This window comes from Enhydra lutris, unplaced genomic scaffold (genome assembly GCF_002288905.1).
Source record: "Enhydra lutris kenyoni isolate GAN:26980312 unplaced genomic scaffold, ASM228890v2 scaffoldscaffold39, whole genome shotgun sequence".
NCBI lineage: Eukaryota > Metazoa > Chordata > Mammalia > Carnivora > Mustelidae > Enhydra > Enhydra lutris.
Window position 1 is genome coordinate 12,586,801 of NW_019154123.1, and position 13,157 is coordinate 12,599,957.

At 42.7% G+C, this 13,157-nt stretch overlaps 1 protein-coding gene across 4 annotated transcripts in view; it reads right to left on the bottom strand.

Moving 5' to 3' along the window:
• Positions 1-1,261: 1,261 nt before the first annotated feature.
• The window catches only part of LOC111155177 (oxidoreductase NAD binding domain containing 1), a 36,898-nt gene continuing 25,002 nt past the window's right edge, over positions 1,262-13,157 (bottom strand). For 3 of the 4 annotated variants that reach the window (XM_022515273.1, XM_022515274.1, XM_022515272.1), the window contains exons 5-8: positions 9,890-10,031; positions 3,386-3,628; positions 2,495-2,603; positions 1,262-1,827 (exon numbers count right to left, since the gene is read on the bottom strand). In XM_022515273.1, the coding sequence (XP_022370981.1) occupies positions 1,673-1,827; positions 2,495-2,603; positions 3,386-3,628; positions 9,890-10,031 (649 nt within the window). In that variant the 3' untranslated portion in view covers positions 1,262-1,672. The remainder of the gene's footprint in view (positions 1,828-2,494; positions 2,604-3,385; positions 3,629-9,889; positions 10,032-13,157) is intronic. The other variant, XM_022515275.1, reaches the window with a different exon arrangement.

Genomic DNA, 13,157 nt, shown 5'->3' on the forward strand with positions numbered 1-13,157 from the left:
AGAGCCCCCTGCTGCTCCCGCATCCCTGAATCTCAGGGTTCTAATGCTCCTGTGCATCTTAAGTGCTCAGCCCTAAAGCCCAGCCCTTTGGCCTGGGTCCTTTGGGGTCAACTGATGAGTCAGGGCTCCTTACAGTAGCCAGAGCTTCTCATATTCCCCTCACCTCTGAAACGCTGCTGACCTCTGCCTTGAATCAACTTTGAAATTCCCATCAGGGCAACAGCCCCTCCTATCCTCCTGCTGAATTTAAATCTGGGATTGAAACAGTTGAGAAATGATCTCTGCTTCAAACTTGACAAATTCAAAATGGGGCAGAGGCTGGAATATGGTGCCAGCCATCATCAGGTCCCAAAAGTCAATGATGCCCCCAAAGTCCTCACACTGTAAGGCCCACAGCCTCAGAGATGACAAGGACCAAGCTATCTTTTCCCGGCAGCTCAGGAACAGAATCCCAGCTGGGGCTCCTGTGTCCCCAGGACTGATCTTTCTTTCTCCCCAGATTCCCTTTACCCTCACAGTGTTCTCCAAGCTGGTAGCCTTGGGCCCGACACTGTGTGTCACAGAAAGAATGGCCTGGCCTCAACCTATGCCCTCCTTTTGGATTTTATAAAAATCTAAACGAAAGTAAGGACAGCAGTCTGCTTTCTAGCAGTTTCATTAGAGCAGCCTTGGGATGAGAAGAGGCTCCGCCATTGTCTCTAACTATCCTGGAGACTGCCCCCAACCCTGGGCTTAGCAAGGAGTTAAATGTCATTTGCTTTCTTTCAGTCATTTAACAAGTATGTGTTGAAGAGCTGCTGGTGCCAAGAAGAACCCAGGCAAAGAAATGAAATAAAAGACAGGAAAACAGGATTTGGAAGTGGCTCTGTACCCCCTAATCAATCCTCAGCACATTCTTATAGCCAGCCAGCCTAGTCACTGAAGGCAGGTCCGACATACAATCCAGCAGTCACCAGTGCCTTTGTCCCAAATAAGAAGCCGCCTCCTACTCAGGGTGTGAAGGCAGGCGGCCAAGACGCAGAGCACGGGAACGGTTTCGTTTGAGGAGAAACTAACAATTAGTCAGGATACATACTTAGGACATTCATTAACATTAAGCAAACGTGCCAGATACTCAATTCCCTAAAGCAGTTTTCCTCATATCTTCCACTTCCAAACCCACCTTTGACGGTCTGAAGAAGCAAGGCTTCCAGGTACAGGAAGGTGAATGAAGACATTAAATATAAGAAATTTCCAAAGTAAAATTACTAGGAACTTGTTTAAATTTTAAGTTTATTGAGCATAAGATACAAAGGTTGCTATCAAATAAAGAGAGCTTACATTTTATACACAAAACGACATTTTTGTATGATTAAATTTAAGTCTATGTCTCCTTTTTCCCTAAGAGGAAAGAAACTCAAGATACATCATGAGACAATCAGTTATTAATAAAAGAAAATCAATAAAGTAAAAAATAATTTAATCAATGAAGTCTGTGTAAAAAAATTATCATCTAAGTCTGTCAGCTGGTTTTTTTCTTTTACACTCCATCTGGTCACTTAGTTCAGCCTTAAAAAAAAAAAAAAAAAAAAGCAAAGCTGAGTAGGGGTAAATCCGTCGCGCCACAAATCCTGTCTCTGTTGCTGTCCTGAGGAGACTTTGCACCTTTCTCTTTTCTACCTTTGCCTGCTCCCTACCACCACTTCTCAAAGCAAATGTGTTCTGGGGGTACATGGCTGTTTTCCAGTTGCTTGGAGAAAAAGTCTGTCATTGGAGGTGGGCCACAAATATAGAACAAAGTCTCTTTTGAAACATGATCACTTATCTCCTTTTCCGTTATTCTTCCTTCTAACAGAAAAACAGAAAAACACCAAATAAGCCCAGCATGCCGGTATTGGAACGAGGAAGGACTAACCACAACTCAGTAGCAGGGTTTACTTCCAGTAACCCAAGCCCCGAGAGTCCAGCGCGGATGCACTCACACACCGGCGCCTGGTAGCAGCCCCAGGCGCCAGACCCAGGGACAGGGTGCGCCTCCAGGTTCCCCAAGCGTATGGCGAGCCAAGTGGGGCGCTGACCACCATGCACTCTTCAGACAGGGCCAGTTAGCTTCCTGGTCTCTGGTAGAGATTCAGGACTGGCTTCAGCAAAGTAAATAAACTGTCCAAGCAGGGGGAAACCACGGGTAATTTAAATGACCATTAATGGCAAATGGCATCAATTCAGTCGAGGCCAGAACATAAATTCTTTGTACGCATACTACAGCGATGACGCAAAGGTCCCTTTAAAATATGTGGAAAATAAATTTTTAACATGGGCAGTAAGAACCCTGTATATAATAAGTAAATCCCACCAAATCTCTCCTCCTTTTTCCATGATGAATCACCTCCCAGTTCCCCAGGTAGGGACATTCCCAGCCGGCAACTCCCGACAGGAAAGTGTCTTCCCTCCACCAGCTGCCCCGGGCCACCACACAACTGTGTGGAGAGAGTCCAGATCCCTCTAAGGGACTCACCCGTGATGTATGGCTTGAGTTCTGCACTGATTTGTGTTGTCTGTTTTGTAACATGCAAACGGCACGCAATCTTCTCAGGAAATTCATTTACTAAATCGAGGATATTTTTCTGGAATGTCAAACGTATCTGGTCACACTACAATTTTAAAAAATCAAAACAGATGTGCACAGCCACTGCCGCTGAACCTCGACTCCCATTCTGCACACGTCTGCCACTCTCTCCACTTAGAGAGGTATTGTTTGCAGCCTAGTGGGCCGAAGCCTTCCGAGTACAGAAGGCTATTTGGCTTTAATTGAAATCTGAATATGCTAACAAGCAGATTACTAACTCTCCGGGAGTTTTTTCTTTTCCCTTTTCCTCAAGCATTGGCAATTAAGCAGCAGTTTCACTGACCACAGTTGTGTCTTTTAACTGTTTCTGTTCTTTTGTTCATCCCTGCAGCTGCAAAGCAATCCAGAGTGAAAGGCTTTTCCTGTCCCATGTACTTCCTTTCAACAGACAGAACCGACAGAGGTTTCGTTCACCCGGTGGGGGCCAAACTCGGTGCCTCTCACCTCCACCTGTATCCGTGAGCCCCCCTGTAGGTCTACTGACTCTGCGGCCGCTTGGGCTGTGGTGACCTTTCTGTTCATCCACCCCCGGAGTCAGGCCCACCAAACCCGTCCTTATCCTGTCCTTTCACTGGAAGCCTCAACACTAGCTATTTCGCTGTCCTGCCTAACAAGTGTTGCTTACTCCCCACCTGAGCATGGTTAAGCCTTGCCATGCCTAATGTTGCAACGAACTCCTCTGGAGAAGACAGAAGTGATGGGAAGAAAGTTCCGTGGACGACTCACACGCCGCCATGCGTACGCTCAGGGCAAGCTAGGACACGTCTGCTTCTCCCTTACCTTAAACAGGAGCTCACTGGTGTTTTGGGCACTGTAGAAGAGCTTTATCGTCCCCATCTCATAGCCGCCTCCTTTGTCTGCCCATTCTCTATGCAGGTCGGCCGCATGCCGCAGGATGGAGAGCAGAGGGTTAATTCCGACTCCCCCTGCAATCAACACGAGGTTTCTGGGAGCATCTGCAGGCTGTGGGTCAAAGAAGAACTCTCCGCCCACTCTCACGGCCACTTCCGAGTCAAGTGTACACTATGGCAGGAAGGAAAAGATCCATAAGTGCCTTGGGGCACAGGCCTTACACCTAATGCTCGTCTTTAAGAAAATGGACTACATCCGCCTCCTGCCTTTTTATCAGTGTGGAGCATGATTTTTACAGTCGCTCTCAGTTGCTGGGGGGGCCTGTGACCTGGTTCCACTTGTCTATTTCGTAGGCCGTTCGCTCCTCTGCCTTTGTGATCCATACTGCATAGCCGCTCCAGAACTGAGAAGAGGCGACTCCCTTCAGTCATGCTGCCACTTGTTCACTTCTTAGGGGATGAACCGGGCTGTGAGAGAGACACTGGACCCAGGGGACAGCTCTGAAGCAGGAGTTTCCTGAGTGGCGCTCCTTTTCTGGTCATAGCCATGGAGCGGGGACAGGCAGGTGGGGCAGGTGTCATTACACTGCGGATGCCCTGGGCTGGTCAGAGAAGACTCTGGGCCCCAGGGAAGCTCCCTCCGGGCCACCAGCAGGGCACAGCCTGAGCTGCTGTGCAGGCTTAAGGCCAGGACTGCAGTGCTGATTGGGACTGTTTGCTTCTCTCTGGAGCAGCAAGAATGGGCAGCTGAGGCTTTCCTCACCAGGCGGCGACTACCATACCTGCCCACCCTTGAGAGCACCTGTTGGGTGAGGTCACTTAGGAAACACCATCAGAGCTGAACACACCGGTTCTCCATGGGGGTGACAGCAGCCCTGGAAAGGGGGTGTTTGGGAAATACATGGTGATACTCTTTTATTGTCAGAATGGTTTGGAAAACCCGACTGGCACTTGGAGGGCAGGACCAGAGATGCTAGATGTCTTGTGAAGTTAGCAGTGCCCTGGAGCTGGCTCCCACTCAGCTGATGGTGAAATTTTGAAGGATTTCATGAACCGGTATTTTTTTTTAAAAGGTTTTTTTATTTGAGAGAGAGAGAGGCAGCACAAGCAGGGGTAGCAGCAGGCAGAGGGAGGTGGAGAAGCAGGCTCCTCTCTGAGCAGGGAGCCTGATGTAGAGCTTGATCCCAGGACCCCGGGATCATGACCTGAGCTGAAGGCAGATGCTTCACTGACTGAGCCACCCAGGCGCCCAGTGCACCAGTTTCTACTGGTAGTTTGAGATCGGCCATTGAGGGAGTATCTGCAATACAGAGATCAGCAAATCCCGCAAATCACGACTTTTCGTACTCAGCTGGTTTAGCGGCACATCCTTGTCGCCAATGCACAGGACTGCCCTGCAGAAACTGCTGAATGGCCCACGGGACATACATGGAAGTGAAAACTGGTTTGTAATGATCTGAGACTAGATCCTAACTCATTTACAAAAAAAACAAAGCATTGTGTATTGATCTAGTGGAGTCTGAATTTTCCAGAATGTACCCATTGTGTAGACTGTACTCTACTGAATCCAGAACATCACCAAGTATGTTCATCACTGTTCTGGCCAACCACATGCCAGCTGGAAACCTGCATGTGTGGTCCTTCGTCAACACACAACCGCCTGTCCCATCCACACCTGCAGACAGGGCACTCACTGATTCTATGCCGAGGAACAGCCATCTGACCACTTCATTCTCTCTTCTAGTTAAGATCTGCCCAACCACTGACCTAGTGAAATACATGGTCTGTGACTAGGAATCCCTTCTTTTTATTTCTCCCTAGCATTATACCTAAGAGAATTATGCCACCAAAAAAAAAAAAAAAAAAAAAAAAAATCTTTCATGTGTTGATTACATTAACTTTGAATTTCATTTCAGGATAGTTCTAGAAAGAGGGCATTAGATCTGACAGGGCTGAGACCTCTAGTTTGGAGAAACTGTACTGACGTAGGAGTCGGAAGACTGAATTTTAATCACAGTCTATGAAATTCATCAAGTTCCTTCATTTCTCTGAGCCTCTGCTGCCACATCTCTTAAAAGGGTACCAACCCCTGTCCTGCTCACCTCACAGGGCTATGGTGGACATCACGTGACACCCAGTGGGAAGATACTCCCTGCTGGCATCGAGCTCTATTGTAAGAGAGGGTTTCAGTCATTGAAGCTGCCAGTGAAGAAGTGCTGGGGGTGCCTGGTCCCTTCTTTGTCACTAAAAGCAATCTAGGACTAAAGAAATTTGTATGCAGAGCAAAGGTTTTGCTCCATTACATGTTCCTGACGTAAATCAACAAAATGAATTCCCTCCTAAGAAGCAATAAGTTGTAATGTGCTTTTTAAAGACCAAACCCTCAGCACTCACTCCTCGGCGCCCTGCATGGCAGATAGGCAGTTAAGTACTTTTTGACATGACTTTACTTTGGGGCTTTACAACTTAAAAGAAGAAGTCAAATCTCAAAGAAGAGTTAATCTCAGAGAAATAGAAGAAAAAATGAAAACTATTTTAATTCACAAAAGAGGTCCTTTCTGGTAGAAAACTATTAAATGAAGGGAAATCCTTTCTCTGAGGGAAAAGAAAAACATCTAAACTTAATTTTAAATATGTGGGCCATTTTTATATGAAGGAGGATAGGTGGGTTTTATTTTTGACAAAAGAGATGAGCAGCAAGGGAGCATTCTGTTAGGAATAAGTACAATCTAGGAATTACTACACTGACCACCAAAGTGCTTTAAAATGCCCCTTCTTTGCAAGTTTCAAAAACAGAAGCTATGGTATGAGAAGTTCTGCCTAATGACGCCAACAGATTGAATCTCTCTGTCCCCTCCCTCCCAGTCTCCCAGTCTCGCTTGCCTGTGCACCTCTCTTTATCCCTAAGAATCGAAGAGTAAAAGAGACGAAGAAATGAGAGAGAAATCGTTTTCCCCAATGGTCATCTTTAGCAGGCTTAGTAATGACAACAAAGGCTTTAGGATACTGTTTTTGAAACCAGAGTATTTTTAAAACATGAAAGTTGGCCAAAAATTTTTTTTAAAAAATCATTAAAAAAATAGAAGAAAAGAAAATGGGTCTGTCATCTCCTTAGTGACAAAATAATCTTAAATAGTCTGCCTTCTCATCTGCTAGCATCTGGAAAGAATGAAAAGCCATCTTTGTCTTTTATTGATCAATAAAAGCTGCCAGGGTAGCACGAACACAACACCTCGAGTACCGTACACTGTAATACGGAAGTGAGCAAAAAGACATTACCTTCCATTATGCGGCCATGTTTCGGGTATAGATTTTCTACTTGTAAAATAAACAACTTTTCCACAGCAACTGGAGCCCAGCACACAATAGGCGTCTAGAACCCTTTACCCTGCCAGGAGCCTGAGCCAAAGCAGATAAAATAAAGGAAGACATTTATGGCACCTTATCCCATGTCCCAAAAGAGCAGCCTGTTGCCACCCAGACATTCACGTGCCTCCATTGTCCACTCTAATGGCTTAATAAGACAAATCCTCAGGAGGAAAACAGCCACCTGAGAATGGCTCCAAGAAAAATCTGACTTCATAAGGGCTGTTTGCAACTCCCACCGGGCAGAGTGGAGCAGGCACTACAATTAAAATGTGCATTCAAGCAATGCCACTTGGAGATTTTTTTACAGCCTCCAAGAGTAAGTTCCTTCATTGAAATGCCAATGAGGCATGAAACCAAGCAGGGGGCTGTGGAGCAGCACCAGGTCAGGTCACATGGGCGGCAGATAACCAGAGGGAGCTCCATGGCCCTAGGAGCGGAGATGGCCAAGCTCACTGCAACCCTGGGCAAGGGACGCACGGAACCCTTAACGGTCCCACCCCCACGGCATTTTTTAGAGGCTCAGGATACAGCCTACAGACAGTAATGGGTGGAAATCCAAAAAGAATCTAAAAATGAATGAGGCAGATGAGGACACATGGAAGGAATGACTCAGAAGGTCGGAGGGTAAAAATGTGACAGGACACACTTAGAATGGAAATGCTAAGGGAAGCAGCTGCCTTATTCTGAACAGATACAACTTGACATGTAAACCATAATTAGATTAGACATTTTTTGTGCCCCTGTAGATTTAAAAACCTTTTATTTTATTTTTTTAAATTATCTTGCAGTAAAACTTGCTTGGGGAAGCAGGGGAGGGAGTATAGTTCTGTGGATTTTAAGACACACATAGATATGCCTACCTCCCACCAAAACCAACATACAGAATAGTCTCGTCACTCCCCAAACCTCCCTCTGCTTTCCCTCTATGCTCACACCTTTCCCTACCCCTAACCCTTGTTAACCACTCATCTGTTTTCCATCATTGTATTTCTGTCTTCCAGAGTGTGACAAAAATGGGATTATGGAGCATGTAACCTTTGAGACGGGCTTTTTTCCACTCAAGATGTGGCCTCTGACACTCACCCAAGTGCAGTGCATCAATGGTTCATCCATTTTTACTGCTGAGTAACAACACATTGTATGAATGGATTACAACTTGTTTATCCGTTTACCTCTTGAGGAACATTTGGGATCTTTTCAGTTTTTGATAATTATGAATAGAACGACTATAAGTGTTCACACACAGGTTTTTATATGAATAAAGCTTTCAGTTTCTCTAGAATAAAGATCCAGGAGCAGTATTACTAGGACTTAATGATAAATGTACTTTAATTTCATACAAAACTACCAAAATGTTTTCCAGATTGGCAGCAGTATCTAGCACTCCTGCTAGCAATATAAGCTATATAACAGAGTTCCAGTCACTCCACGTCCTTACCAGCACTTGGTATTGTCAGGATTTTTAACTTTAGTCATTCTAATAGGTGTGTAGTGATATCCCACTCTATCGGGTTTTAAACTGCATTTCCCTAATGGTGGTCAACATCTTGTCATTGCTTACTAGCTGTCCTTATATCCTTTTTAGTGCAGTGTCTATTCAGTCTTTTGCCCATTTTTAAATTACGCTTGTTTCCATTCTGCTGACTTTTGAGAGTTCTTATGTATTCTGGATATTACATATCCTTTGTTGGGTATCTAATGTGCAAACAACTTTCTCCGAGTCTGCAGCTTGCTTCTTAACATTCTGCTAACAGTGACTTCTGCAGAAAAACGTTTTTAATTTTTATTAAGTCCTGTAAATCAATCTCCTCTTTTACGGATCTGGCTTTGGGTGTCATGTCCTAACACATCTGCCCTCAAGTTCAGAATATTTCCTATGTTTTCTTCAAAAATTGTTATAGTTTTGTGCCCTCTACTTACGTCTACAACCTATTTTGCGCGAATTTTCAACATATAGTAGGACACTTAGGACAAAGTTGTCTTTTTGCATATGGATAAACAACTGTTCCAGCACTGTCTATATGCTGAAAAGGTTATCCTTTCGCCACTGAATTTCTTCAGTGCTGTCGTCAAAAATCAAATGGCCATATGTGTGTTGGTCTACTTCTGAGCTCTTTATTCTGTTCCATCAATTTTATGTGTCCATCCCTTTACCAAGACCACACTATTTTGATTACTGTAGCTTTAATTTTAAATTTGAGCAATGTGATTCTTGCCACTTTATCCTTTTCCAAAACTGTTTTAGCTATTCTAGTCCTTTGCCCTTCCATATAAATTTTAAAATCAGTTTATCTATAGCTACACTCTTTGTACTGGTACATTCCTTTCTGGCAAAGGAGATAAGAAGATGGGATGGGATGGGACGGAGGTTGTTGGTAACTACAGAAGGCACACTCTAGAAATAAAAGGGATGGTCAAAAACTAGGAAGACAATTGATTTGTGCTGAGCTCATTCCTTGTTATCAGAGTTCTCGGAGGTAACGAACAGTCAGCTTATGTGGGATGGTGTCAGGTCCCATGGTGAAACATGAGTGAGAAGTCACAAATGTGGATTTCCTGCCAGGATCCCATGTGAACAGCTCTCCAGAGAGGTAAAAGCACCATGGATTTAGCCGCACTCAGCTCTGGGCACAAGCGGGATGTATTCAGAAACCACTACCTTTCAAATGACAGAACAATAGTTCAATTCCTTTTACTTAAGATACTTAGGGGACAAAATAACCCGATTTATAGATTTACCATTTACAAGACATACAGACAGAGAGCCAATTTAAAGAAACTTAAAGTAAAATGTTTCAATACTAAAGTAGTATTCAACTGAACACTGGTAACCTAGAAGATGTTTTAAGATCCCAAAGTATTTTTGCATCTTCCTTAAGGCATCAGAAAGTTTCAGCTTCTTTGACCATTATGGAGTCTGAGTTCTGGGTATGGGGGAGCTCACTGTGAGCATGTACCCCTCCCATTCAAGCCTAGGTTTCTTGGGTGCATTAAGTGAGTTGAGCACAAACTTTGTGGGTAGGCAGAGATGCCCAGATCTCCAAGTTTAAACAGGTTTGCTCACCTGATTGTGAATCCAGAGAGCAGGAGGGTGGTTCGTATATTTCACTGCCAATTCTATCATTCTCTCTTCTTCCAGCAGTCTGGGGCTGGAGCATATTGAGAACCCACCAACCACTGAGACTCCTGGGATAAAGAAATCAACCCTATAAAGAAAGGCAAATAAACTGAAAGTGGGCAACAAGATAACTAAAACTGACAAACTTTAAGCTAGTTAAGAGAAAAGATAAAATCAGTAAAATCAAGAGTAGAAGAGGGGACATCATCACCAACCTTATAAAAATAGAAAAGGTTATTACAGGAATTCCATGAACAACTGTATGACAAAAATTTGGGCAACTGAGATGAAATGGATACATTCCTAAAAAGACAGAAATTACCAAATTGGACTCAAGAAGACACAAAAAAATCTAGACCCCTAACAAGTAAATTGTTTTAGTTAATTTCAAGACTTACAGAAAGAAAAGGATGGGCATCACTGGTGAATTCTACCAAACATTTAAAGAATGCTAATCCTTTACAAACTCTTCCCAAAAAAACAGAAAAGAACATTTACCAACTCATTCTATAAGACCAGTATTACCCTGCTACCAAAACCAGACAAAGATATAAGAAGAAAAGAAACTACAATTCAATAACCCTTGTAAATATAATGCAACAATTCCAGGAATACTAGGTTGGTTTAACATCTGAAAATCAATCAGTGAAATATACCACTTAGTAGAATAATGGGCAAAACCTAGGTACCAACTCAATAGATGCAAAAAAAAAAAAAAAAAAAGGCATTTGGCAATCTTTAAGAACCTAACATATAAAAATATTCAACAAACTATGAATAAGTGGGAACTTCCTTAATCTAGTAAAGGGCATCTATAATATACCCAACATTTAACAGAGAAAAGCTACAAGTTTCTCCCCTTAAGACAGAAACAAGACAAGGATGTCAGTTCCTACCACTTCTTTTTAACACTGTACTAGAGGTTCTAGCCAAGGCAATTAAGCAAGAAAATGAAATAAAAGGTACGAGATTAGAGAGGAAGAAATTGCAGACAACATGATGTTGTATATAGAAAATCCTCAGGAGGGCGCCTGGGTGGCTCAGTTGGTTAAGCGACTGCCTTCGGCTCAGGTAATGATCCTGGAGTCCAGGGATCGAGTCCCGCATCGGGCTCCCTGCTTGGCAGGGAGTCTGCTTCTCCCTCTGACCTCTTCCCTCTCATGTTCTCTTTGTCTCTCATTCTCTCTCTCTCTCAAATAAATAAATAAAATCTTAAAAAAAAAATCCTCAGGAATCTATATCTACTATATCTACTATAAGAATATTAGAACTAACAGACAAGTTCAAATAGTGTTGCAAAATACATGAGTAATAAAAATCAATGTATTTCTATACACTAGCACTAGCAATTAACAATCTAAATATGAAATTAAGAAAAATAATTTTATTTATAATAGCATAATAAAAAACAAGACAACTGGGAATAAATTTAACAAAATAAATATATAAGACTTGCAAACTGAAAAATTACAAAACGTTATGGAGAAAAATCAAAGAAGATCTAAATAAATAAAAAGACATCTAATGTTCATGGACTGAAAGAATTATATTAAGATGGCAATACTCTACAGAGCCAATGTAATACCTATCAAAACTCTAGCTGGTTTCTTTGCAGAAACTGACAAGTTGATCATAAAATTAATATGGAAATTCAAGGAATCCAGAATTTAACTATAATCTTTTTAGATTTATATCTTGTCTGAAATGAGCAGGAAATAGAGGTGGCTGAGTGGTTCAGTCAATTAAGCACAGTACTACTAATGTCTACAACACAAACATCCAATCTAGATGTTTCTGTGCCATCAAAGAGCACAAGTATCATTTATCCCCATTTTGTTTTCATGTAAGCCAGGAGGCCTACATGAAAATCACACTACGTTCTCTACTGATTTGATTTATGACCTTAAAAGATGTTCTCTTCTGATCTTTGGCCTTAAACATCTGGACATTTTCTGAGTCTTAAAAAACCAGTCTGGACTAGAAGTGCTACAGAAAAGGTCCCCAGCATACTTTTGTCTATAGTCACTTGATTCTTTTCCACCAATATTTTTATTTCCTTTTTTTTTTTAAAGATTTATTTATTGGACACAGAGAGAGCGAGCGAGCCCAAGAAGGGGGAGCAGGAAAGGGAGAAGCAGGCTCCTGGACCCTGGGATCATGACCTGAGCTGAAGGCAGGTGCTTAACTGACTGAGCCACTCAGCCACCCCTATTTCCTTTTCATTTCAGACAAGATATAAATATAAAAAGACTATAGTTAATATTTATTAACACAGTTGCTGTATGCTCTCCGAGAAGAAATATAATAGTATCTCCACAGCTTCCATGTTTAAAAAAAAAAGTTAATCGATGAGCTACTCTTGCGGCTTCATCTCCTGAACTCTAGCGCCCTCTGCTGTTTGATGTTGATCAAGACCATTCTCTCAGGTGAGTGAAAGGGGATCCTTCTCCAGTAACTTTGGAAAGCAACCTTTAAAAAAAATAAAAGGACTCCTTCATTAAATGCTGCAGAATTCAAATAACATAAAAACTTCATCTGAATGGATTTAAGAAAATATGCATGATACATATTTAATGAAGCATCTATGTAAGAAAAATTTTAAGTTTTAAACACACACACACTTAAAAATGCCCCTTGCAAGATTAGCATTCTTGAAGCCGAGAGCTGAGGCACCTACTGCACTCTCAGGTGAGTGTTTATTAGAAGAACTGGGAGGAAGAGCCTATTTCTGTAGTGAAGCCACATATCCATATCCAGCTGTGACCCCAGGCAGCCCCGTCCCGCCCACAGATGCCGCCCAGTGCCCGGCACACAGCAGACACAGAAGTCGCGGCCGAATGTAGATGCTTTACCATGAGAGCCTAAAACTCTTTAGTCCTCAGCGTGAGGCTTGGAGGCCCTGCCTCATCCCCTGGGTGCACACCACAGACAGCTCCTGCTCATGATCTACAGGCACCGCTGTTGGTGCCGGAGGTAGAGATGCCAACATGTCTGGATTCCTGCCCTCAATAAACTTATCCTAACAGGAGGAAAACTAACAAATGTAATTACATGGGCTCTGACAAAAATCTGCTTGGAGGACAGAAAATGCCCATCATTTAAACCTATCTGGAAGAACTGGTACTTAGTGTAGATTTCTTCGTAGCTCCTACATACGTGATTCTGATTTTATCAGGAAAATACTAATAAAACCACTATTTTATTTTTTAAACAT